This window comes from Falco naumanni, chromosome 4 (assembly GCF_017639655.2).
Source record: "Falco naumanni isolate bFalNau1 chromosome 4, bFalNau1.pat, whole genome shotgun sequence".
Lineage (NCBI taxonomy): Eukaryota > Metazoa > Chordata > Aves > Falconiformes > Falconidae > Falco > Falco naumanni.
In genome coordinates, this window is record NC_054057.1 from 46,938,814 (window position 1) to 46,965,761 (window position 26,948).

At 39.6% G+C, this 26,948-nt stretch overlaps 1 protein-coding gene across 1 annotated transcript in view; it reads right to left on the minus strand.

The window, feature by feature from the left end:
* The window catches only part of NRP1 (neuropilin 1), a 114,679-nt gene that overhangs the window by 33,618 nt on the left and 54,113 nt on the right, over window positions 1–26,948 (minus strand). The window contains 3 exon segments of the mRNA XM_040591116.1: window positions 810–965; window positions 18,314–18,480; window positions 21,176–21,331. Coding sequence (XP_040447050.1) covers window positions 810–965; window positions 18,314–18,480; window positions 21,176–21,331 — 479 coding nt within the window.

Below are 26,948 nucleotides of genomic sequence, written 5' to 3' on the forward strand. Positions count from 1 at the left end.
TTTTGAAGGGAGGTACCACAAAACCATTCCAGTTGCATCAGCTCTTGTCAGCCTCTGGGGATGCTGCTCCCAGGCACATCCTAAGCAAGGTGAGAAGGGAGGCACAGCCTCACTGGGACTACTCGTGTGAGAGCTGGAGCAGAACTGCTCCTCAGTAACGAGCTTTATGCTCATGGTAGTGGATAATGAAGATTTTTCCTATGAGTGTCTGAAGCTGTTTCATTGAGAGGTCACAGAGAGCAAATCTGCTGATAAATGGAAAGGTGATAAAAATCTATAAGGATGGAAAGATGTGCCTAATTATCTGTCTGCATGACCCCCATCACTGAGATGCTTGGAAGTCTAACAAACTACTAATCACTTGCTAGCACTCCTGCAAGACAGCAGGGTATGCATGGGGAGCTGAGGTGCTGACACACTGTATATCCAGAGTTTCAGTGCAGATAAGGGACCTACGTATTTTTTAAAGATTCCCATGTTTTTCTCAAGCTCACATAGAAAATACCTGGCAAACTGAAAAACAGCAGCATACTCCATGGAAAAGACACAAATCAGTCAAATTACGGTGGGTACAACAGACAGGGCAGCACCTTGCAGTATTTTCAGATGGTCTAGGCTTTGAATAAACAATTTCTGTGGCCCATTACTACTAAGACAATAGCTATTTTTCAGATTTGAGATATTGTTAACCCTAATCAACCTGATTAAACCTGTGATACCTTAGTCCTCTTTTCTTAACAACTGGTAGTAACTAAATAGTTCAACAGCCTATTTCTTGGCCAAAGAGAGGTAAAAGAGAAAAGACTTACAACAGGCTTGTTTCCCTCCTTCAGTGTAATCCAGTCCTCTCCGTTGGAGCTGACATCTACACGATACGTTTTCAGATAATATTCTTTCTTTGTTTCTTTTGAGATGGCTCCTTGGGTTCCAATTCCAGAAACAAAGCGGAGAAGGCCTAGATCTACCTGTTGTAATGAATGAATTGGGACATGAGGACAATCAGTTCAGAGCATGACAACACTGCAGAAATCACACCCTCTCCATCCTCACGATATTTTACAAAGATAATAAGAATTTTATATAAAGGAAATTGTAACATATTGTTGATAATAACATAGCCATAATCTCTTCTTTTGTAAACAGTGTCATCACAGGAGATATTTGCCTAATTAGCCAGGAGGGCTATTCAGATGCCAGATAATTATCTTTCCTCTGTGGGAGAGGAACCAAAGACCCTGTCAGTGGGAGTGGGAACCACCAGACTGCAGAGAAGTTACTAGAGAAGTTCCTCAAGGACCACTCTGATGAACAATCTTACTTAATACTTTCATTAACTACCTTGCATAGATGCTAATGAAATTCGCTAAGGACACCAAGCTGCAAGGCATTGCCAATACAAAAGAGAGTCATGCAGCGAGAACTGAATGGCCCTGAGGACTGCAGTATTAGGAATGGGATGAAATTTAATAGTACAATATCAAAGTTGCACATTTAGGAAATGATAACAAGAATTCTGCTAAAACCCAGGAGCTCATCACTTGTGAACAGAAGAGGAGAAAAGAATCCTGTGGTGCATTAGTTAGTCACGAGATAATTATGAGTCACCATGTGATTTTGTTGGGAAAAAGGCAAATGAGTTCCTTGTACCATATGATGTATTGAAGAAAAGAGAAAGAAGCATTAGCAGAAGTGCAATAATTCTGTTCCAACTGTCTAATGTAGTAAACTTTAATCATTAGAAAATACTGACATTTTGAACTTGCTGGAGAAATGAATGCTAGGGTATGCACATGAATATGTTAGAGGCCTTCCCTCTTTTTCACTCATTCTCTCTTTCTCTTTCTCTCATGAAGCTACTTTGCAACCAAATGGACAAGTGATTTAAGTTAAACACACACACACACACACACAGGTTATTTATTTGTCATCCAGATCTGTATCCTAACCCAGTTCATCATGTGGCAGCACAGAAGATGCACAGGCATAGCTGGGAGGATGATGTGGGGTGCAGGAGTGGAGTTACTCAAGTCAGCTCTGCTGGCAAAAGAAACCTTTGTCCCAGTGGACAAGTCCAACTGCCAAACAGCTGAAACTAGGCACAAAACTTTCTCACAGACAGGTTGGTGACCACAGCTTTGAAATGCCTGCGATTTCCTTACAGCCTTCTTTAACCATAACAACAGGCCAATTAAAATCAAACTCATCACCCTTTTTCTCTGCAGCTAGAACCTTCTATTTGTTTCCTAAAGTAAATAATTTAAGTTCAATATGAAATTACACTATTCACAAAATATTAATCAGACTAATTTATACCTCTAAACTTCAGTTGTCCAGACTTCAGTAGGATAATAATAGGTTGAATTAAGCCTTCACAAGTGAATGTCCCATGACCATCTCAGGCTTTTTCATTATTTCCAAAGTATGCAGGATGCAGAATATATGTCCCCTGTGTCCCACAGGCATCCTTCTTCCTGGATGTATGTCATATATGCAAAGGCACTGGAGCAGTTAAATCAACATGCTCTGCATTCTCTCAAAAGGCTGAAGGAAGTGCTATTGAGGATAGACTGGCTGCTCTCTCAGTGCCCATGTCATATGCAAGGCATTTTTTTAGTCTTTCAACACAAGAATAGCGGCCTTGTGTGTGACAGATAGAACCAGCTTTCAGGGTGAAGCCCCTTCCCCTGCCCCAGTTTTTAAGGCTGGTAAAGTCTATATGTCACATTTTAGCCCTTGTCTTTAGGGGTGAAATAGTGCAACATTTTGTTTTGTCATGATAAAAAATTCAGTCTTAAAAAAACCCCCATATCCCAGCACCACCTTACAAAAACAATCAAGTGATTTAAAGTAACTGGAGAGTCTCAGATGTTAGATTGTTGCAATCTGAAAGTTAATGGGGGAATCTGGGCATCATTGCGCTGAGCAATCTCAGCTTAACTTCAAATGCTCTCCAAACTGTACTCTGCTGATTGTAAAGTGTGCTGCACTGAGTTGTGTCCAATACCACATTCACTTCCAGGCTGAAGTGCACTTGAAAATCTGGAAGTCTGAGGGAGTGCAGAGCTAAGTTATTTAAATGATCTGCTTCTCTTACAATTTGAAACAGCTCTTCAGTTTTGAAATGATTAGGGTCCCAAGCCTGTACCGTTCCAACTGATTTGAAATTATTCTAGTAGGGGCTTTTTAATATACAGTAAGTACTTCATTGTGAATAAAGTCAAGCAATGGCCTATTACAAGGGTTCTAGGTATTTGAAGCCAAGTTAAAATTTAATATCAGGGGTTTAGGGGAAGGTTTGAGTAGTTGATGCCTGAGCTAACAGTTACAACTACCAGTCACTGACCGTTCAGGTGACTCAGGCTTGCCCCATCAAAGAACGTTGGGCCTCCAAATTTTTCTTAGTCCCAAATGCTGGTATTTAATACACTCCCTTAACTCTTGGGGAATGGAATATGCATCTATTCCACTGCCCAGAACTAAGTCTTAAACACACAAAGGATATAGACACCTACCTTCATGCCTAAACCCCGGCAGTATTCAAGAGGCAGGCAGAAATTCTCCTGCCAGAAGTTAACAGCTCGCTGGGAGAGGCAGAGGCTCTGAGAAGAGCTCTAATTTATTGCCTATAGGTAGGGAAGAGGCAACCTCATTAGCGCTCCCGGCTCTAGTAACTGTCTAATGCAGTACGGGAGGAGGGAGGCATCTCTTGTTAGGGAGAGCATCTCTTCACCTTGATGTGCTATCTCTGGATCGGCAAATCTTTATGTGCTTCTTGAAAACTGGAACTATGTCAACAGCAGTCCTCTCCTGGGGCACCCAGAGGCTGAGGGCTCAAGTGTTCAGCTGTGTACCACAGCTTTAAACACCTTGCAAAGGCGAACTGTAAGCCCAGACCTGCTGCATGCCAAGGGCTGTTTGCGCACAAGCTGATAGAGGAAAAAGGAATAACCTTTCCCCGTCAGTGTTTAGTGAGAAAGCAGCAGAGCAATCAAGAAATGTGGGGCTAAGCAGCAAAGGAGCAGAGGGGTTGGAAGTTTTAGTACTAACCGTGTCAGCGCAGAGGTCCAGGAGAAAGGTAGAGCTTAAGGCATTTTCCTCCCTTTGACAGTTCTCTGCAGTGGCCTCTGGAGAGGAACCACTCCTCCCCAGGTGCATACAAACAGAATTGCAACACCGAGCACCCTGCTGCAGTGCCTAAACATGTTTGTAAATTAAGCTCTACATGTACCAATCTTCTTCTCTACATAAGGTGATAAAAATAAATTATGTAGAAGACTACCTTGGAAACTGCATGACACATTTTAGCGGGCTGCTAAGCTCACCTGCATTAATCACTTTGTGATGTATTTCGTTTTCTTTCCAAAGTCTTTTAAAACTTTGCTTTCTGTAAAATGCAAAAGTGTGCATAAAATACGCATTCTAAATGCCACAGGGACTGCTCAGCATTGAAGTTAAACCATATCAACTGCTATTAACAAATGGAACCTGAAGGTACCAAAATGTAGCTGTGGTAAGACAGAACTCTTTTGTACCATGTTATCCAGAGGAATCACTGCAGAGGGCTGTAGTTGTAGTACAGCTGTGTCACCAAACAGATAGGAATTCTTATGAATTTTGGAGGCTTATGCTTATAGAGTCCAACTGCCTGTGTAAGTTCCAGTCAACTAGTATGTCCTCCCCACAGAGGTCTCCAAGTGTTAACATGACCAGAGGTAACCCATTTTCCTCAGATCCAGTCTCCTCCAGCTGAGATAGTAATACAAATCTTTAATGACTAGCCTTTTGTTTCGGCCTTTTTGTCCTTTTTGTTTCAAGAACTTATGTTTCACGTTAAAATGAACTGTGGAGAGAGGTGGTGATGAAATACAGTACTTTTGAAGATGAACATCAAATGCATTTCCTTGCAATGACTTGACATTTAACTTTCTGCACATATGATAAACAAACATCTGGTATTTGTTTTAGAGGATGCAAGCGATTTTATAAGTTATTGCATGCTGTATGGCTGTGATCCGAGATAGGCAGCTGTCTCCAAATCTAAAATCTTGACATTTCATTTCCATTACCAGAGTTTCAGCTTTGACTAACTGCAGCATGTTGCTAGTTCTTTTTTTCAAATTTTGTTCACTTTCATTCAGATTAAAAAGCATATCTATCTTGGAAAATGATGCCTTAGGGCCTTATCCAAAAACACAGCCTTTGATAACTGCCTGTGCTGCCATGCGACTGCCTTTACTCATAACTACAAGACTGGGAGCAGACTTCCCTACAGGAATGGGCCCCTAACTTACCAGAAGTGAGGAACATCTCAAGTGTGTATTTTTTTTCCAGGACAGAATGTTCACGTGAAAAAAGCCCCAGTTGTTCCTACTTCTAAAATTCTTTGCCACAAGAACATGTTGCAAGACATTAGTTGTTTCTACATATGAATTACTTCCTCTCTATTTATTCTGCAATATTTTTAAGCATCCAGGAAAAATATTTTTACTGCTGTCTTACTGTCCCCAAAAAATGTGAGTGGGTGACACATTGTTAAGACACAGATATGAAAGCAGTGGCATACGCATTTTGTTAGAGAGCAGTTAAGGAGAAGGAAAGGGAATAACATTTAGCAAACTGCTGGATAAAGAACAACATAAAACATACATGAACTGAAATTAATATTGGTGCTTCCTGTTGCCATACATAACCATGTCATAGTATGGAAAACCTTATTTTTGCAATGAAAATCTGCCTTGCTAAATAAAATACAGTCATTGAGGGAGCTGTAGCAAGGGAGCAGTTTTACCAGCTTTTAGCACTCCTACTGTAGGTCTGTTCAACAGCCTGAGAAAATAAAAGACAAAGTGCTGGAGTTTGATTAACAACAGGAAGCTTTTTGTTGTGGGCATCTCTTGTGGCTTGAAAAGCTGTATAATCCATCACTTGACACAACATACCAAAGTAAATATTTTTAGAGAACTGTGTCATTTCCCTAGATAGCATACAGTGTTCTGAGTCATATTAACTGTTGTGACACTTCACTGTTCTTCTGTCAAATATTTAATTAAGTAAGAGTTGATCTTTTTTATTAGATGTTGCTGTTGATTTGACCAATCATGCACTCCCATGATGTGTACACAACTGTCACTTAATTCCTTTATTTATTGAGCTTTAAGTAAAGAAGATTATAATGCTAAGTAAAAATGGTACAAGCTCTAGTAGAAATTCTGAAAATAGTCTAATTAATTTGGTTGGAAAATTACTGCCAAAAGTCGTTGCCCTTGAAATGAGTGGTCATTACAAGAGCACAACTCCTTGATTAATGGCAGTAAATATTCATACTGGGTTTAAGTGAAAATAGTTAAGGCTGTAAACCATCTCAGATCTTTGTGCAAAAATCTGAGTGATATTTGTGGCAGCTCCATAAAGAATGTGAGGAGAAAATATTGCTGCTAGTAAGATCTCTCTTGAGTCACTGAAGTCTTTCTCATTGACCTTGACAGCAACATCCTGAAAGCCCCAGAAGAGAAAGCTAATCACACACTCAACTTCTAGTCTGTGCTAACAACTGTCCTCAGTCAGTATGCTTTACTGAACTGATGCTTATGTGACTTGGCAAAAATGGGGAAGCGTGAAAGAGAGGATGAGCAAACATTCATGCCAAGGAAATAGGAATGCTTGGCAGAAAAAAGGAAATTAACTTTCTTTAGCAGTGGAAATATTCCTCACAGTCTTCACCCTCTGCTCAAATCCTTTTCTGCAGCAGAAAAAACATAAATGTAAAGATTCCCCCCACTGAAAACAAAAAATAGACTCAAAGGACACTACCACATTGAGATACTTATGCTGGGATTGTGGTACTGAGTACAGTAGTTTTTTGAGAGGCAGATCAGCCAGTTTCTACAAGAGAAAATTTAAGATGAACATGAAAAACTCTGACTGATGAACATAAGAGAACCTCAGTCATCATTATGAGGCTGGCTCAAGAAAGAAAAGATGCAGAAGGTGTAAGAAAAATGAAATCCAGAAACAAAAAGGAAAAAAGAAAAGACAAGAAAAAAATGAAAGAAAAGGCCTCTGTGTCTCTGACAGAGAAAAGATAATGCTTGTGTGGGCTGTGTTGCATCTGGATTCATGGCACATTCTCCCACTCTTATGTTAATTTTTTTTTGCATAAATCAGAAGCAACTAATTAAAAAAGAAATATTTAATTCTGACATGTTCTTTGAACTGGTGTTCCATCTGGTTCTGTTTGAATAGTAAAATCTGCTGTAGTTGTAAAAATTGGCAAGCAGCACTCTGGTAAAGAGAAACAAAAGAGACTCAGTACAGCAGGTTAATACACTAGCATTTCAACTTGAGACATTTCCAGAATTCAGCAAACCAAATCGCTCCAGTATGGAAACTATAAAGATCAAATGTGAAAGAGAAATGCTGCAAGTAGGCCGGGAAAAGCACTGCCACTGCTACACATTAGCTCTGTGTGATATTTTTAGTGTGAGTCTTTGAAGGACTTCAGTTTAAAAGCAAGGGCAATGCAATGCTCCCCTGAAATGGGCTCACTGTATTGTGTGAAATGCATCCAGTGCACATGCAGTGATAGGGAACGATCCTTCTGCTATTCATTTGCAAGCTCCACCTTACGCATTCATGTGGTACTCTGATGTAACACGATTGTTATTCAGAAGACTCAGAAAATACCTTTTCTTAATTTATTTTTTCACTTGAAAACTACTTAAAACCTGAACAGCAAGATACAATAAACTCTGATAACAAAGGGGGGAAAATGTAATCGTATTGGGATTTCTATAGGCTTTGGGATCTAAGTAATCAGCATCTTATGCCATTCAAACCCTCTCTGTAGCAATGAAGAGAAAGGCTGATTAACTCCCAGTGCTTTAGAAAAAGATTGTTTTACATCTTGCAGGAGCATATCTTGCTGTGAAATATTACTTCTTTAAAATGAAAACCTTTGCTTTGGCAGTACATTAACTTGCAAATGGATAACCTAAGACATGTACAATGACTTGGTCAAAAAAAGAGGAATGTGAATGGCCCCTTTCTCCAGCTAAGATACTTAGGAACCCTTGCTGAGCAATAAATGAATCAGGAACGTAATACTTTTAATTAACGTTTTCTGAATACTTATTTGTAATTTACATTTAATTTTAAACCTGAGCTTAATCCTCTGAACTGGAATGAAGACAACTATTTAGTGCAGCTTGAATGTAACCTTCCCCAGTTTGTGTTAGAAACTATAGAAAAGGGAAACTCTATAGCAATACTTGCAGAACCACTCTTTTCTGAGAGAAGGACATCATTGTAGGACTTTTTTCCCCCTAAGTGTACTGAGCAACTAGTGCACCAATGGGAAACAAGTAAGCCAAAGCTGCTCTATCAGGCTGCTTCACATGTGAATAACAGGGCTTTGGGTGGAAAACGCTGAATGTTGTCTATAAAGTTCTTCTCTAGCATTTTTTTGCCAGCTGCTGTACTGTTAAAATCAGAGGGCACAGGCAGAAGGCCTTGATTTATAATACATTTTGGTATTTTGAAGGGAAGTACAATATTACACATGTAATTACACACAGAAATAACCTCTGCTTCTTCCTGTTTCGTAGCATACCTACGCTAATTGGGTAGGAAGCTGGTAAGTGATGGGATGATATACTGTGCAGAATTAAACTCTCCTGTCTCAGACAGCACGCCTTGATGGTTTAGATAGATCTGACTATGCTATCACTGTGGTCAGAGCGAGTTCTACTGAAATCACTGGAATTTGCTACACTTGGATATTTTTGAAAGTTCAAGCTTTGGGTTTTCTATAAAAAGTAGCAACAAAATGAGGAAAAAGTACCAGTGTCTAAGATTTGATACTTTTTAAGCCTGATTTCACTGGCTATTGGAATGAGTCTATAACCTGTGTCACATAGAAATATATGTATTTTCTCGTGATCAGCTTTCTCATCTTGGAAAATCGGCACAGTCTCTTTAAATCAGTCATTCATCCACAGGAGTCTGCATTCATTTATTCTCTGTTAAATGGAACTGTCAGTTTTGTTGCACCAAAATTCGATTTTCTATTTCATACACATTGTGTATGATGATTTTAATTTACTACTGGGTCACCAAGCAAGTCACTGCTTTTTTAAAATATGAGTTTCTGCTGCCTTCTAGAAAAATATCAGGTAGCTGAGGTTAGATGGGGTGGTAAGGGTACTGTAAATGTATGGTGAAAAATGAGAGACAAAGACTGTACGTGCAAAGTTGATTTTTGCTTTTTCTTTGGTTCACTTCTGAGGCTGTGATTTGGGAGACCTGCTGCTGAGAGTGGTGCTCTTGTCCCGTGCTGGTGGAGGAAGTGGGACAGCAGATGGGGTGGTGCAGGATAGTTGATTACCCAGAAAACTTCACCCCCTGCTCCTAAAGCAAACCAGGGAGATTGGCTGCCTCCAGCTCTGCCCTTCTCTCAACAAAGCCTGTTCAAACTCCAGCCATGGGGGTCTCATTTCCAGGCTTTCTTTGGCCAGCTAATGGTGCCTGGTTTGCGTAACCCCACTCTGCCTCTCTAAAAGTTGCTCTATATCCAGCTATGTAAAGAGCAAAGCCATTGATTTTTAAGTGCTGCGGCTTTTTAAAATAAACACAGGATGTATTTTCTTAGTTAAGCTTATCATGGAAGGGGGCAACACTTCCATGGACAGTTAATTTTTATGGCCTGATAAGAAGATTTTAAAATTACTTTGTGCTATGTTAGCCCTTCAGCCCATAGCTTGAATTTAATAGGATTTGCAGTGGAATAGGTTGGTCCTGTCTCTGTTAAAGACCGAAAGCCACCTTAGTCTGTAGTACAATAATCTATAACCTAAATATGACCTGTTAAAGTAAGTCCTGGTTTTATACGTGATAGGACAAACCAATATTTTCAGCAGCTTCAGAGGATCAACACCAGAAATTAGTTTGGCCTGAAGTGTTCAACACAGGAGGCTGCAATGAAGAGAAAGACCAGACGACACAAGTACAGCTGGTTGGTGGAAGTTATGTGTAAACAGCGCTACTCTTATGAGAAACCAGTTATTCCTGAAAACAGGGGAAGTGAACCTCAGCTTAATGTTTGGCCAACTGTGTTTTCTCTGCTAGTAGGTTTTGTTTATCAGACAGCTATGGAGTTTATTCTGATGCCTTTTAAAAGAGGTTTTTTTAAATCTTGAATGAAAACATCAGAGATAAAGCAAAAGTGGAAATATTTCCTTGTTGAAATATAACTTTTTTTTTTTCCTTTTTTTTCTTTTTCTTTTCTTTTTCTGTGGGAAAAAGCAAATTGCTTTTTGAAGGGCAAGTATTTACCACTTGGAAGAAATCTCATTTATCCTTCCACTTTACCTATTTTGCTACTGCTGTGAAAATGTCATCTAATGGGCAGAACAGAATTAAACTGGGACAGAAAAGGAGGATGATACAAGGACAGAGAGGCAAATAATAGCTCAGCAACAGAAAATCTGCAGCGTAGATGCTGGGATGGGGAAGGGCCCATAGGACTCATGAACTCTTCAGCTTCATACTACTGTGCAGGTGTGGAAAGAGTGAATAAGAATGCACAATTGTCTGCAAAGCACTCAGCAGTACACCTATCATCTCCAGCCCAGGGCTGGCCCCGTGACAACAGGGACCTTTAGCTCAGTAACAACTCTTCTTATTATAACATGCCTCAGCTGTGTGTTCCTACCCAAGGCTGTGTTTCTAGCCACTACCCTTAGCCACTTCACTTCTAGCCTTGAGCTCTACTTCACCTAGTTCGACACCTGCCTAGTCTTGTAGCTTAATTTATTTCTGCTGGACACAGAAAAATCTCCTTCTGAGGTACCTTCCTTCACAACTGCAGGATGTCCTGGCTGCAGTGGAGCAGATGTGCTGCAGTGCCTTGTAGTTGGGTGGGCAAGGCTGCCTCGGTCCCCATGGGGTCTGCAGGTCATCAGGGAGAGAGCTCCCCTACCAAGCAGAATGGCACAAGCAACTGATTTTTTAGCTTGATGGCAGTTTGAAGACCAGCAAACTATAACAAATGTTTTGAATCATGCCAAACATGTGAACCTGGTGAATGGAGAAAAAACAAGGGAGGAGAATAATTTTGTACAGAGTTTTTGAGTGGCTTTAATTCCTGTGAAAGAAAGTAGAAGAGAAAGATGTTGTGATTTTAAAAAGAACCTTGTGGTGTTTAGTTTAAAACCATATTTAAAGGTTTTAATTTCTTTCCCTCCTGGAGCCAACTAGTGAAAGTAAGATAAATTTACAAAATTATTTTAGTAGTTGCTGAATCAGTGCTTTTGCTGGACACATTTTTAATTCGCTATCTCAGCTCTAAAGGGCCATCTGTCTTGCAGCCGTTCAGGGGATGTAGGGCCGGACTGGGAAGTGGATGCATAGGTAATTACAGAGTTATATACAAACTACTCAGATCTCTGCATAATGGATCCCCTGAAAGAACTGAAACTATTACAATGATTAGGCTGGTAGTGGAGGCTCGGAGGGGCTCTGCTTCTGCTGCTCCTCCATATGTTGCATGCAGGATTGCTCGAAGCCACGCAGGACTCTCCTCTGTATTAGGGTTGATGCTGAAACATGTCAGAGGGAGGTAGAGAGGATTTTCTTCTAAACTGCATTTTGCACCTGCACTTCTGGAGGAATAAGGCTGCCAACAGTTCTGCATAGTTCTCTGAGCATCTCTTCAGCCTCCCCAGAGTGATAAATCTATGGCTGGGAACTTTCTGGTACTAGAAGAGCTCTTAAAGCACTTTAAATAATCAAAAAAACCTTCATACTTTGTAGGACCCTTTTATTTATCCCTCTCGTTTAATTTCAGTACTTGCCTTTATGAAACTACCATTTATTCCCATGTCAGAGTAAATAAAGGTATGAATGTATCCTGCTGGGTCAATTAACCCTGGTTCTGTGCTGTGTCAGTCTGTCCTGGCTGTGATTTCCAGAAAGGAATAGTCTTTTGTCATTCTTTGCCCATGTGCAAAGTATGTTAAGACCATAAGATAACTGTAATACTTTTCCACACAAAGCTAACTCTGCTTTTTGTAATTTCTGAGGTGCAGTTATGAACTGTAAATGCCATGAACCGAAGGCATGACTTATATTTTAAAGTGGTAGAAAAGACAAAGGATTGACAGTTTTTGTGCTTTCATGTCAGTGTGCTCCCTAATGATGGGGCAGCCCTACCACAGATCCTCTGAACTTCAGCTCTCAGGCAGTCCTTCAAAGGCTAGGAGACCTGGGAAGCCTCAGCTTCCCAGGTTTAACATTATTCTTTGCACTAATATGATGCACTTCACTGCAATATCAAACTCCAAAAGAAACAGAAATAATAAGAATAAAAATAACAGCAGACATTGTTGACTTGCACTTCCTTGAGCTTTCATGTGAAGTATTTAGACAGGCTTGCTCGATAAAGTCAACCTAAACAGCTGCCCGATGTAAGAATAAACCTGTTAATGAAATAAATATGCTGTGCAGCAACATATATAAATACTGACTATATTTTTTAAGTGAATACCTGATAAGGAAATAAGCTATGACACAGATGAAAGGTCAAGACACCAAATGACAAGCTGCAATTATTTTCAGAATTGCTACAGGAATAAATCTGGACTAATCTATATACCAGTTCACATCAGCAATGCATGCTCCAGGGTTTCACTTACAAAGGAGCGAATAATGGAGAACGTAGGTTACTGCAAATGTAAAGGAATGAAGACAAATGTGGAAGGAAAACTCCAGCTCCAAGGTCCCTCTTATTCTGGTGAAGCAGTGTATACATAGAAGTGTTTTAAATCAGGGGAAGTATATTTTCCTTGCACAGGAGAGTTAGTGTTAAATAAACAACTGATATTTCAATCAGTGGAGGCAAGGGGGATCTCCCAGGCTGCTTTCTGAGGAGGGTTATTCTTACCTCTCTGGACTTTCTCCAGATCCCTAAATGCTGCGAGATGCAGAGGGAGAATTTTACACCAGATCAGCTGATATTCCTATGGCTGGCTGGTCTAGAGGTCTACAGAATTACTCTGCAACAGTCATAGGTGCCAAAGGGATGGGTGGAGAACAAGGTGGAGATGGGCAGGCAGAGGTCAGAGGCAGCAAACCAGATCTGCTAACCTCTAACTCCAGCCGTTTACATGTGATACAAGATCTACACCCTGCTGAAAAAAACTAGCAGTACAAATTTGGGCTGGATTAGCCATTTATTTTTTATTAACCAGAGCACACAATAAGGACTTCATCTTAGTGTAGGGCTGCAGAACGAGATAATACCCAATCCAGAGTATAATGTCTTTTTATGTTAACTCTCCTGCTAACAGTTTTTGAATAAATTTGAACCGTCAGAGCATGTTTATAACAGAGTAGTGCTTTTTGTTTTATAGCTGCTAAGTTTTGATTTGATACTAGGATTCTTAAAGCTGGATTTATGGTTTTATCCAAACCCAACTGTAATATGAACTGAAAATTTTGCGTTATTAACAAATATGCTTTGCTTTCTGGGAAAGCTGTAGGTCTCAGTCTAACAGCATGAGAGAAAAATTGTGCCACCCAGAAATTATCATCCAGCTTGATGGGAGTGTAAAGATTTGTGTTATATGCATTAGAAGAAACATTTTGATAAAAACCATACAGATTCTGCAGTAAAAGTACCCAGAAGGTGTTGCTCCTTGCGGGTTTGAAAACCCACACCATTATGAGGATTGATGATAGCGCAGGTTCCCAGTGACCCTAGTAATAGGCAATCAGTCTCCCTTCAAAACCACACACACGTGGGTCTCAAGTGTCTTTAGCTGATGGCACCTATCCAGCCGGGCACTCCCCCTGCTCCCCCTGGAGCTCCCCCTGCTCCTGCGCTGCACTGGGGGGCTGCTGGCCATGACCCACTGGGGCGTCCCTGAGGTGCAAGGGCTTGCCAAGCACAGCGGCCTGTGGCTCCTGCTCAAAGGCTTCAGAAATAAGATGCAACAAGTTCCCTAAATATAAAGATTTCACATGTTACTCTTTCGGATGAGTGTAAGCGTAACTGCTGTTCTTAAATGTGAACATTAAATCTACTCTGTAAAAGCACAATTACTGCTGCCATGGCAGAAATCAGTCATCCCTTTTGAAGGAATGCCTTGAAAATGCAATCATAAAATCCCCGCATGTTATGGATTTCATTAACATTGTACTCCCCTAGGATTCCCAATTGCACAATAACAGGAGTTCTTTAAATTTTAAATACCACAGACAGGAACAGTTTCACTAAAACCAGATGTGAAACCCTTGCACTGGCCTTCTTACTGGTTCTAAGGACTGAAACTGGCTGGTAATTGATACCTATTAACATGTTTGTTGTTCAGATTACAGAAATGGAAACACTATACTATTTTTCCTGTGAAAGGATACGTTAATGAGGGACAATGACTTACGTTGCAATGGCAGTTCCCTGCTCGTGATTAAATTAAAAAGCTCGTGGGTTTTTTTTTTTTTTTTTTTTTTTTAATTATGTTATTTCACACTGAAGAGCAGTCAAGTGTGCAAAATGTAAGTGTAATGAACAAGTAGGCGGAGCTTAAGGTTGAGGAGCTAATAACATCCCATATGACAATAAACTAACTTCATGCTCATTTTTGGCAGCCCTTGCCTCATGCATATCTTTATTCCATTCATATTAGAAAATCCACAAACTTTATTAATGTGTTTTTAAAGAAGAAATGCAATCTGGAGTGTCTCTGTTTCTGATTATGGAGTCACTCCAAATCTCAAGTTAGTTGAGCAATGTTCAAAAGTGTGTTTGAGGGTAAAAGTACTGTGCAGACTTATGGTGTGACTGTGCTATGGATATTTTGAACCTATGCTTTGACATTTATTTCCAAACAACTAAGGAAAGGAATGGAAAAGCAGCTTTCGCTTAGCAGAGCCCTGTAAGCAGGCAGCATTCAGATGAATGCAGTAGTTGGTACCTTCTCAGCCACAAAGGAGCCATCTAGTTTTTCCACCAAAGAATGGGTTTCAGGTCCACAGATGGAATTCATGCAAATCCATTACTAAAAAGCCAACACTATTTTCCTAATTATTTTCAGTTAAATCATCCAAAAGACATCAACACGTCAAATGAGACAATCATATCACATGCCTTCTAAACGTCCTTTGTAGATACCAATCGCCCTTTGCTGATACTTAACTGAGGTTTTCTGTTTCTTTTGTCTTAGCAAAAACATTAACCTTGAAGGGAGGGGTAAAAGGAAGGGAAATGAGAACTATTATGTTTCCCTTATGCAAAAAAAGAAAGACACACTAAGGAAATTAGTATTTGGAGCTGGATTTTCAAGCTGCTTTGCCCATGTATGATTGTACATATCTCATACATATGCCTAGTTGCATATGCATATTAGCAGTTTGAAGGCAGACATCACTGCTTAACCAGCTGCAGTGTGTGTGCAGGTATGGAAACCTGCAATTGTAGAAAAAATCAATGAATACTGATATACACAAAATCTCTGCCTCAAAGAAAAGGACATATAGGCAGAAATTTTCACTTTAAAAGTTCCAAGTTCAGCATTGCAGTATCCTTCAGCACAGTTTTTTCCTGTTGAGTATTTTCTAGAGTTCTTACACCGTGCAGCAACAATCCATTTATGCTGTACTGCACCAAAGCAAAAATTTCACATAAATGACTAGTTTGCAGTAGCTTACAGAACAAAACAGAACAAAGTGGCCTTAGTCCTTCATATACAAGTGCCTTCCTCCTTTTATAAAATATGGCTTGGTTTTTTTTCAATGGGTAATTTCAGAGTATTTTATCAGTTACATGGTTGTTTGTCTGTATGCTTTTATGGAGATGAACATCTGTTCCTGGGGATATTTGTACAGAGGGAACATGGGATTTCAATATTTTATCCAGATACAAACTTGCAACATGTGCTTACTGCCAATGGCATCAAAACTTTGTAGAATGTGGTAGTCTGAAGCACTTAGCACCCATCTGAAGATTGCCAAAGTAAGTTTAACAGGAAAGCATTTAGAACATGTTTGGAAGTTCGAATTAGCGATGTTACTATTGAATTATACCATAATAAATAAGTATGAGAATATCCTTCTGACACAAATGGAACCAAAGATTAATTAAACCCTTGTGCCTTGTGAAAATCCCGGGGATATCCAAACTAGCTTGGTTGCTTCTGCTACATGGGTTGAGTGGTAGAAACAACTTAAAACAGTTCTTCTGCAACACATGTTGCCTATTCAACGAAATGCATTGTCAAGCAAGACCTTCCAGGCTCAGTCCTGCAAACAAGACCCAGCTCTGTAGCAAAGGCTGCTACAGCTTAGTTGCTCTGTCAGGAGGTCTGCCTTGGGAGTGCCGGTCCCTCCACATGGGGCCAGGGCAGTGCAGGAGATGCCCTAGGTCTCAACTGCTCAGGGAAATGGTTCATGCTGCCTTTTCCAAACCAGGGGCAGAGTGAAGTACGTGATAGCTGTGGTGTGAGCAGTACAGCATACAACCAAACGACTTTTTGGCTGATGTGGTAGCTGGAGGCAGTGTAAAACTGCTAAAAATTGTGCTCAGTGGTTGTTTCAGCCCCTGAGCATCCTGGTTTAAGGCAGAAAGCAAAGGAGGATGAGAAATTCACAGGCAGGAGGCCTGAGGTACCCTGAGCTGTTTAAAGCATAAATCCCAGAGTAGCTTGGATTCTGTTATGTGTTTGTTATTAAAAAAGTTAATGGTTAAAAAAGTCCTTTGAAACTTTTTCTCAGAAAGATCTAGTTCTAAGCGAAAGGATTAAGCTCTCTCTATATATATGTAGTCATCATAACTTAATAAAGTTAATAAGCACACAGAACACACGAATGAGATTTGACTAGCTCTCTTGTTTTGATTATACAGTCATAAATGCATAAGTGACAGCAGAAAAGAAGGAAATAAAGAAAAAGTGGTGGCCCTCTGACCAGATGAAACACATGGAATTTGATTCTGATGCATTCCACTCTTTTTTCATGTGCATTCCACGGATTGCAAGTGGCAATGATTAATAACAAGCCTTGCACTTAGATAAGGCTTGGGAGATTTTAACATTTATTCCTAAGTAAGGGAAAAGGATCAACAGATTTTTTTTGCCACTCTGAAGTCTGATTAGGTCCATCATAGATGATTACCAAGTTGCCAAGAGCTCAGGATGTGTAGGGGCCCCTAGGCAGGACACCTGAGAGTCCCATTGTGTGCCAAGGATCAGAAGTGAAAGATCTCCCCCTCTTTCTTCTTTACTAACTACTGCTCAACATGTTTTTAATGTTTCTTGCAGACAGCAAACCTCACAGGGAAACGCCAGTGTGAGCATTTGTGTAGATGGCTAATAAGGCATTGTTTTTATATGTCAGTTAGTAATTTCCTATGGAAAACAGCAGAAGCCAGAGGAATGTTTCAAATATATGAACAAGTTTTCAATATCAGTAATATTGATCTAATATGCTCAACCCTTTCTCTTAGCTTTTGCCAACAGAAACAGAATCTAGGTTGCAACTAAGAAGTCTGACTACGACTGAGATAAATCAGTGTTTTTTTTCACCTAATGATACTAACGCTTGCCTGCTAGTATACATTATTTGTGTGCAGTAATTCATATGAACAATCTTAACCTGTTCAGGAATCATGTGCCATTAACCTATGTACTTGATAACAAATAGCAAACAAGCCCAAGCAGACTAGCTGAACTCGAGGAGTCTCTTCATGGCGACAAACGTTTGCACAATTTCTCCTGTATTAACAGAGTGAAGCCAAGGCAGCCAATCTTTCTAATGAATGTTGTGTTTCTGGATGTGGAAGAATAGCCACTAGACAGAGACCATTGAACTCATTTCATGACTAACATATTCTAGAAGGGACTTAGGTCTTCTGAGGTGAAATCTGAGTGCATGAAAACACCATGCTGTATTAATGCTTAGCTGTAATCAGCTAGAGACATAGCACATGCTCAGTTTACTGGGACATTCCACTTTAAGTGCATGTTAAACTAATATTGACTTTTCCACTAAACCAAAATCTCTGTTATTTGTGCTCAGAAGACTGAAAAAACAATAGATGTGGGAAGCAGAACAATTAATCTTACTGACCTTTTCTTTTTTTATACCTTTGGGAGTCAGTCTTTTTTTGCGTCTAATAGGGAATGTGAACGATTCACTTGCAATGATTCTTAGATTATGTAGAAGTACTTTACTGTGTTTTTTTCATTCTTTCTTTTGCATTCTCCACATTCAATAAACTCCACAGAGTATTATTAATAATATCTTTAAAACATTATCTTTTTACCTGTATCCATTCTCTGATAGAATCTTCCCCTGGGGTCCATCCATTCTCAGGGTAATTTAGCCGGGACCTTTCTGAAGACCAGATAGCGCTGTACTGGGAGGAGACAGTGATTTGATCAGAGTGAATTTCTCCTGACTCCATACCTAGTGGTTCCATGCACTGGAAATCTGAAGAAAAATAAATTACCATTGTTATTATGGTCAGCTTTTTGATATAGACTTTGAATAATGAGAACGTTTTCCTGCTTTGAATATGAATATCTAAAGAATTTATTTTTATGTGACTTTGAATTCTTTAACAACTTTAAGTGAGGCAGTGTTGGGCTTATGGTGTCATTCTTAATACCGTCATTCAAGTTACCATGGCAATTCCTGCAATAATAATGCTATACAAATATTTTTAGCCCAGCATTGTAGCCATTTCAATATAGGACAATAGATTTCTCTTTTCTAGGGTAGCACAGGCACTTCTGTGGGTTTATAATATAAATCAAAGTATGTTGAACTCATAATTATGCACAAAGCCAGGAAAGACAGACCAGATGACTGTATAAAATAATTTTATTTTAAAACTATTTACTCTAGTACAAAAAGTATAAAATGTTTTTTTAAATATTATTAAAATTCCAGCCATTCTCTGTGGATCCTGGCCGCTGGAAAGGAACAGATCAACAAAATTTGAATCCAGGCTAGAATATTACTAACCTAAGGGAATTACCATGTTTTCTGTAACATGCAGTATTTTAAACAAGTTGATCATCTCCATGCAATCTTTCCTTGTTGACACAAAAATTACCTAGATAATTTAGAATCAACACCCTAGTCACTATAGTGAGTTCAAAGGCTAATACAGCATGGAGACGAGTTCTTCTCTCACTCTTCAAAAATAAAGGCTCCAACCCCCACTGAAGCGAGAGAGGCTGGTGCCTTTAGATGGATCCTCACACCCAGCTGCTCACGCACTGCCCTGTCAGAAGTTTACCAATCCTATTGCAAAAGCAGGAAAAAATAACATGTGTCTATGCTTCTCTTCAAGGACTTCATAGTATATAAATATAATTAATTCCTTCATTAGCAGTTTAAGGTAAAACAGCAGTGTGTGAAGCAGAGGCCCTGACATTTGGGTACAGACCCTTTTTTATCACACCTTCTACAGAGATGACATATCTCTATCAGGGTGGGTGGGTGCTGAGCTGAAGGTCTGAAGCTTTCAAAATCTGTGAGTTGGAAAAATGAGCTTTTAATAAGCAAAGTTCTGATCTTCCGATGAAAATTAAAACATTCTGAAAAAACAGTATAAATCTTTTATGAGAGATCCCAAAACTTCTATTCAGAAATGCTGTCAGGGTACCTTATAGGAGTTGTAGTTAGGATGTCCCATAACTGAATTATCAAACTGAATTATCAAACCACATTTCCCATGGCATACCACCCTTTCCCCCACTTCTGTGCTGCTCCAATGTATTGGAGCCTTGAGTGAAGTACTGAAACTTGAACTACGCTGGGGTAAAACTCAAAGTAAAATTAACTTCTGCTTGGAATTGGAAGGAGAGCCGTACATAATCCACTAAAGAATGCAAGATATGGTAGGTGGGAATAATTTTAAAATATCTAAATATTAGGTGTATAGTTTTATCTGGACATGTGGGCTTTCCCTGTAGTCTACTGAGAGAGAAAAGTACCTCCAGGGCACACCTCACATGTCTGAGATAAGTAGGCTGAGCTGGTCCCTGGAGGTGACCCCTTCTCTATTGAGAGCACAAAGAGCAAGGGTGGGTGAAATGAGGTGAGGTGAATCTCTCCTGTGTCTAAGCCTGCATCCCAGCACAGCAGATACTATTAACTCTGGCTTCAGTGTGATGACACCTCCCTCTATAGCCCAGGGAGGATGACTGGAAGAGGTGGACAAATTGCTTGCGCTAGCTAATGAGGGGGCAGGAGCAGCATGTACATAAGGAGAAGCCAAACTAGCTGGAGGTAAAATCTGAAAGAGTTGGAGGAGGATGCTTCCCATTCACAGAGACTGGGTACGTCCCATTCCCTCTTCCTAGCTATGCAACATGCAAGAAAGCTACTAAAGAGGCACGGGGCAGAGGAGAGGTGGGGAGTAACATCAATAATTTCAGTTTACTCAGTTTTCTTTGGTTTCTTCTTTGATTAAACAAGTGCCTCAAATCTGGGTGGATCTGCTCAAACCTCAGTAAGTTGCAGAAAGGAGAGAGAGTTTGATTTAAAGTGTGTGTTCTATCATCAAGCAAAGCAAGGAAGTCTGCAAGGACATGGTGTAACACAGCCTGTTATTTTCCTGTGTCTCCCTCACTTTGTTTCATTCTCTGTCCAAAGGGTAACTATGAAAATGAGGCAACTGGGAAAAAAAAATACGAGACAGAGAACAAAGCTTAGATAGCTTATGAAATAGTTTAACAAGAGCACATATATTAAATGGGTCCTTTTTATTCAAGAAATCGATCACCAAAGCTTAGTCCATGTAATAAAAGAAGGCTTTGGATAGCACATTCATTGTTCATGTTTCATTGTTTTAATGCAAGCGTTCAATTGCTCCGCATTCCTGTGTTTCCTTGGTCAGCACAGTTTTACACAATAATTATCCCAACTTCCTGGCAATACTGTGGAATAAAACTGTAAGAAGAATTCTGCTTCTTGCACTGCTTTTTAAAGGGCAGCTGTTCTTTAAAAAAAAAAAAAAAAAAAAGAAAGAAAGAAAAAAGAAAAACAGAACCAACCCTTCCCCACCATCTTATTTATTTAATTTTTCTTTAAAGTTTCATGGAACACCTGGTCTGCAAGAAGACATAACAGATAATATTTTCCAAGAAGCTCTGCGGGATACATAAATACTGACCTTCTGATACACTGCTCTGTGACACGCTGTAGTTTGCTGAGAATCCCTCTTTTGCTATTGCACTGTCAGTGTAAAATACCATTGAAAGAATCCCTGTTGAAGACCGGACACGTCCTGGGTTGTTCTGCCCACAATAACGCCCTATATGTGGGCCAACTGCAAAGAAACAGGATATAATAGTAAACTACCAGTTCTGCTACAACAATAGATGCCAATACAATAGCCTCCTAAAGACAGCCCCTCAGGAGGAAATAGTGAACCTCTACAACAGCTCAAAAACACAATCTTATCAATAACATAGCAGTGAAGAATAAGTGGCTTATTCTACCCCAGTAATGTTACTTCTAAAATGTTCCAGCTAGCACTCCATAAACCTCTGAAAATGTAAAGAACCAGGATTTCAAAAAAAGTCCTTTAAAGTGTGCAGAGGGGGCAACGATGCACAAAACTACATGTACAAAACAACAAAAGTATTTTCCAAAGTGTGACTGAAGCACCTATTTGTGCAAGCAACATCTGAATGGTCTGATTTTCCCCACACAGTCTACCAGATGCTCTTGGAATAAGAGTTCAAACAGCACTTTCCAGGTTTTATGCTCAATACTGCAGATAATCTGTTAATTTTACAGCGCCCTTAGAAAACCTTTTTGCACACATATTGAGGCTATGACCAATGACTCTTTATCCCTTCCTGTTTATGCTTTCAGCACACCTTCACAGATCTTTTGCCCATATGCTTAATACTAAAGAATACTGTAAAAGGATTCAAGAGGAAAATCTTAATACTTTCCAAACAGTGAGGATTTCTTAGGTACATCTTCATGTCACAGAACACACACACATACATACATACATGATCTCTCTCAATGTTAACTATAAATCAGTTCCTGATATTTTTCTGGATTTCCTGTCCAGTGAGATAATCCTTTTCCTTAATTAAGCTACTCAATTCACAGCCAGCATATGTGGCCTTCTAGCACTTAAGCATTCCCTGCAGATAGGTCCCTAGGTGGTTGAATAGTGGTACATCTGTGCTTACAAACAATAAGAAAAAATAACTCTAAAACCTATCCACAAAGTCAATCATGAAAATAATCATAAGATATCATTCTAATGCTTACACCACTGGCTTTCCAGGCTGAAATTGACACCTTGTCATTTCTCTAGGAAGTCCATTTCACTTTCAGTTTAAAATAAAAAATGTTTATATATCCTAATTATTCACAGTTCAAAGAAAATCCTCAGCTAACATAATTTTGTAGTCATTTATTGGCGTTTTGCATCAAGTAAAACAGTTCCAGCTTGGAATAACTTTAGTATGTAAGCTACACATTTCTGTAAGACCCTAGAGTTGCCAGAAAGAGGGAGCTCAGATGTTATAGCTCTTCCTGCCAGCATGTGCTTTTCTATCCATATTTTGGCCACGGTTAGTCTTCAGTTGCCTTGGCAATCCCATGGCATTTAAAATACCTGCCTGTTCAGTCCTTTTCCACCATGGATGTTCAATGCAGTATAGATAGCATGAAACACCCTATAGAGGATATCAGTTGAATTCTTCCTCATCCTAGAAATCATTAAAGCTTTACAGTTTTAGTATTTGGAGTGAGAAAGTTGTTTTAGACTTCTTTTTTTTTTTTTTTTTTTTTGCTAGTAGTGGCTTTTGAAAAACACAAAACAATGCCTCCACTTCAATTGCTGCAGGATTATTGTTGCTGGGTTTTTTTTTCGTTTAGTTTTTCTTTTTTTTTTTTTTTCTTTTGCATTTTCGGTGTGCAAACAGTTCTGATTGAGCTCTTTTCCTTGATGGCTTTCAACATTATAGCTGCTGATGTTGCTCTGAACTGCAAGAAAATAAGGGGGATAAGGCCACCATGTTGTGGCACTCTGAGCCTCCCTCCTCCCATTTCCTGTAGGGAGGCCTCTTTGAAATGACAAACAGAAGAGAACTTTGTTTAAAGCAGACAGGCTTTAAGATTCCCCATGACTCACTGGTTTATAATTTTTAAGACATATTTAGTGATTCTGCATTTCAGTCTTCTACAGATTGGCCCTGCTATCACAGTACTATTCCCTTTGCTAGCTATGTAGATGCAAGAGCCAAAAACTTGCAGAATATGATACAAAGAGGTATTGAATTTTTTTGCACAACATGTAAGCTTTAGCCTAGTGAGCTAATACAGTATTGATCTGAGCAGAACTGGATGAAATAGAATTTCTTGTTCTTCTTACACAAATAGCTAACGCAAAGTTCTTTCTTCCATTCAAATCTTGAAAACTTTTGAATGACAATAATTTATCAAAAGTTTCAGGAGTCACAGTCACCACATCACAGAAATGCTATGTGGGTAACACCATCTGAGCAATCAGTCATTTAGGGGATGATACTGCTGTCTGCTTAGGTAGACAATGGCACCACTTTTTTGTAACCATCTTCCTGACCCTTCCTCAAGAACCAAGATGGGCTTTCATAATAGACCATATACAGTTCCAAATGGGAATTTTAGGGCAGCAGGTGATGAAAAATCATTAAGCCCAGAAAGCTCTTTGCAGCCTCTACCTGTAGACCATCATGTCGTTTTGCCAGCATCCCCCAGGAAGGCCTACTCCAGATATGAGTCACTTGGAAATGTCCTTGCTCAAGGACACTTCTCCATTACCCACAGAACAAAGGCATTTTGGTGAGCCAGCTGCTTCATTTGACTGCCCATGCTGTAGCTATTTCTGGGACCTTGTTTCCTCTTTCCACTGGCATAGTATGATATAGTGGGAAACAGTAACTTTCAGCTTAAAAGTTGGAGGGGCAACTAAGAAACCTGTCTTGCAAGCTTTTCCCAAAATGCAGAGTCTAATTCTAGAACTTGAATAAATCCTTGATTATTCTTAATATGTATGTTTGAAGGTTTACAGATCTGAGTATGGAACATATAGAACATAGCTGGTGATTTAAGACTAAACAGAAGCCTTATCCTTACTAATTCTTCTTTTCTTTTCTACTGTTTGCCCTTCTGGACAGAGTAACTGTATCAGGACATTTTGAGACTTACTGAAATACACATTTGCCTACCCAGCTGAAATCGTTAACTTTTGGAACTCAGTTTAAAAAGAGAAAAAAACCACAATAAAACACAAGCAAGGAAAAATGGTATATCAGACTTCTTAAATATTAAAAGAAATGTTAACTAGCCATTTTGCAGAATTTTAAAGCTGGTCTTTAAAAGTATGCTGTTGTGCTGTGGACAGTGTTTTCACAGCAGTATGATTGTTATTGACAAACCACTGGCACAAAACTTAGGATGCTAAAGAGAAAAGAATTGAAAAATGAGTCCCATCCTTACAGCCCAGTACACACCTACACTGAGCTTGTGCATACTATTATATCTTAACAGCTTCTTGAAAAAGTGTAGAAAGCAACCACAACAGAGGAGAAACACATTTAGATTAATAGCAACCTTCATTTGCAGTGATGTTAATGACTGAAGCGTTTTGTTTTGCTCTGTAATTCAATGGAAGCTCTTGTGGCATTGACCAAAACAGCAGTGCTTAGCCTGTGGTTCTCAAACCATACGTAAACTTCTTTAAATTACTTTTGAGCCCCTAGTAGACAATTTCTAGAGCTTCAAAGAGAGCTGCATGATGAATATGTGCAATTCATCACTTAAGCTAGTCCTTATTTTGAGTGGGCTATTTTTCTTCAAAGTCATCAATGGGCTGTTCTCAGCTGAGGCTGGCTAAGGTACGTTTGTGCCTTGGACAGAGATATTTCTGGTGTCTTGTTTATTCATGCAAAATCACATATTTCTATTTCGTGATCTACTCACTCTCCTGCTTTAATCCCACCTGCTGTCTCCTTCAAACCGTGGTACCTTTTCTGCACAATATTTGCAACGTGCACCTGTAGTTCCCGAATATTCTCCACCAGGGTTTCTTTCACTTATTGCTTTGTGTTAAAGAAGAGACCAAAGGGTGCTCTTGATATGCAGTTATGCAGAAACAAAACACCGGGTTTGAGGCATTACTGAATGCCTAACATTCCCCTCCTGAATCAGCAAACACTCACACCAGTGGTACTTCAGACTCGTAAGTGTCCTTGGTGAATTCCTGTTGAAGTCAATCGAACGGTTCACATGCTTCAAAGATAAGCACATGTTTTGCAGAATCAAGACACAGAGTACTCAGCACTTGCCAGATTCAATCCACTAAAAGGACAACCAGGTAGGCTGAGGGCTCCATGATTGTGACAGAGCATTTCAGGATTAATGTCTTTGTGAATGACTGTCATAGTTGTTGTCAAATTGTCTAACAGAAAATTGTTTTCCATCAGGAAAATGGCAATTATGTAGAAGCAAAATGTAAATGGAGGCATACTGATTTTGACACATCCTTTTAAACATCATTGTGAAAATTTGTTTAAAAGAACATTTCTCTTTTTTTTTTTTTTTTTTTTTTTTTCTGGGGGAAGAAGGAAAAAAAATCGCAACTGTAGAAAACAGCAGATTAATTTCCTGCTGATCTCTAGTGACTGTAGCTGATCTAATTCTACAGCGAAAACATTTTCCACTTATGTTGGGTTTCATCTGTTCTATCTTAGGTATCTTTTTTAAGTTTACATCTGAGTTAGTGTTCCATAGCTCTCAGTACAGTCAATGAGATAAGAATCTCCACAGGTCCATTAACTGCACCCTGAAGTAGATGTCTGAGACAGATCAGTGAGGGGTGCTGTCCTCTGCTGAGAACAGAGGTAGTGAAAGTGCCTGGCTCAAACATTGATGCCTGGTTTCCAGAGTTGGGTGAGAGCAGCATGTTCAGGGGGTTGTCCATCTAATTCTTCCCTGGTTGTGGCCACAACTGTTTTCCATCAAACTGTTCTCTGTGACCTATTAAAATACTGCCATCATCCTGGCACACCACAGCTGTGTTGCTGTGGAGCAGGGGATTTAAACTGAAGGATATGGGTTTTTTTTCCAAACGTTTAATAAATCTTTCTGCTTCATGTGTAGTGCATCTGTAGTGCAATGGTGGCTTTACTCTCTGACACAGCTGGGTATGTGAGCAGCAATTCAGTCTAAGAAAGCAAAACAGCTTCCTTTTTTATGGCTATGTCCATATCGCTAAACAGACCAGGCCATGGACCACCCTCTGGATCTGCAGCCAGTAGCCAGGGACTGTTCCTGGACCACACTAACAGAGTGACACAGCTTGCTCCTGTAAGGATTTTTCCACTGAAGCATGACAGCTGTGTGCAATGTGCCTGTTTGGAATGATCCCCAGCTTTCACTTTCCTCCAAACCGTGCTAAGGAATTGCTTGGGAAAGTGCAAACTGATGTGGGCTGAAGTTGTGCAAGGTAGTATGTCAGTAATTGGGAAGTACACACAATGATGCCTTGGCCCTGTTTTAGCTAATAGTGTAGATGTAGCTTCAGAATATTTTTTTCATGGACTAAAGGGAAATGGACAAATGGCTGAAAGACACCCTGGGTGAGCCTTTCTTCATCAAAGGCAACAACACTGTCTAATGTTTTTCAGAAATGTACTACTTCCATGTGGGTGCAAATTAGATTTATTTTGCCTGCCTTTCTCCTTTTTTTTTTTTTTTTTGCAAGATTATCTGGAAACTCTTATTTTGATATCTAGAAACTTTTAATTTCTGCCTTCAGTTTATCGCCAGGTCGTACCAGTGGTTTCCTGTGTCAGCTTTGCTCTTTGGTTGAAATAGTTCTCCCTCCCAGGGATTAATCCTGCGATGCATTTATAGAGAAGCAATCATGTTCTCTC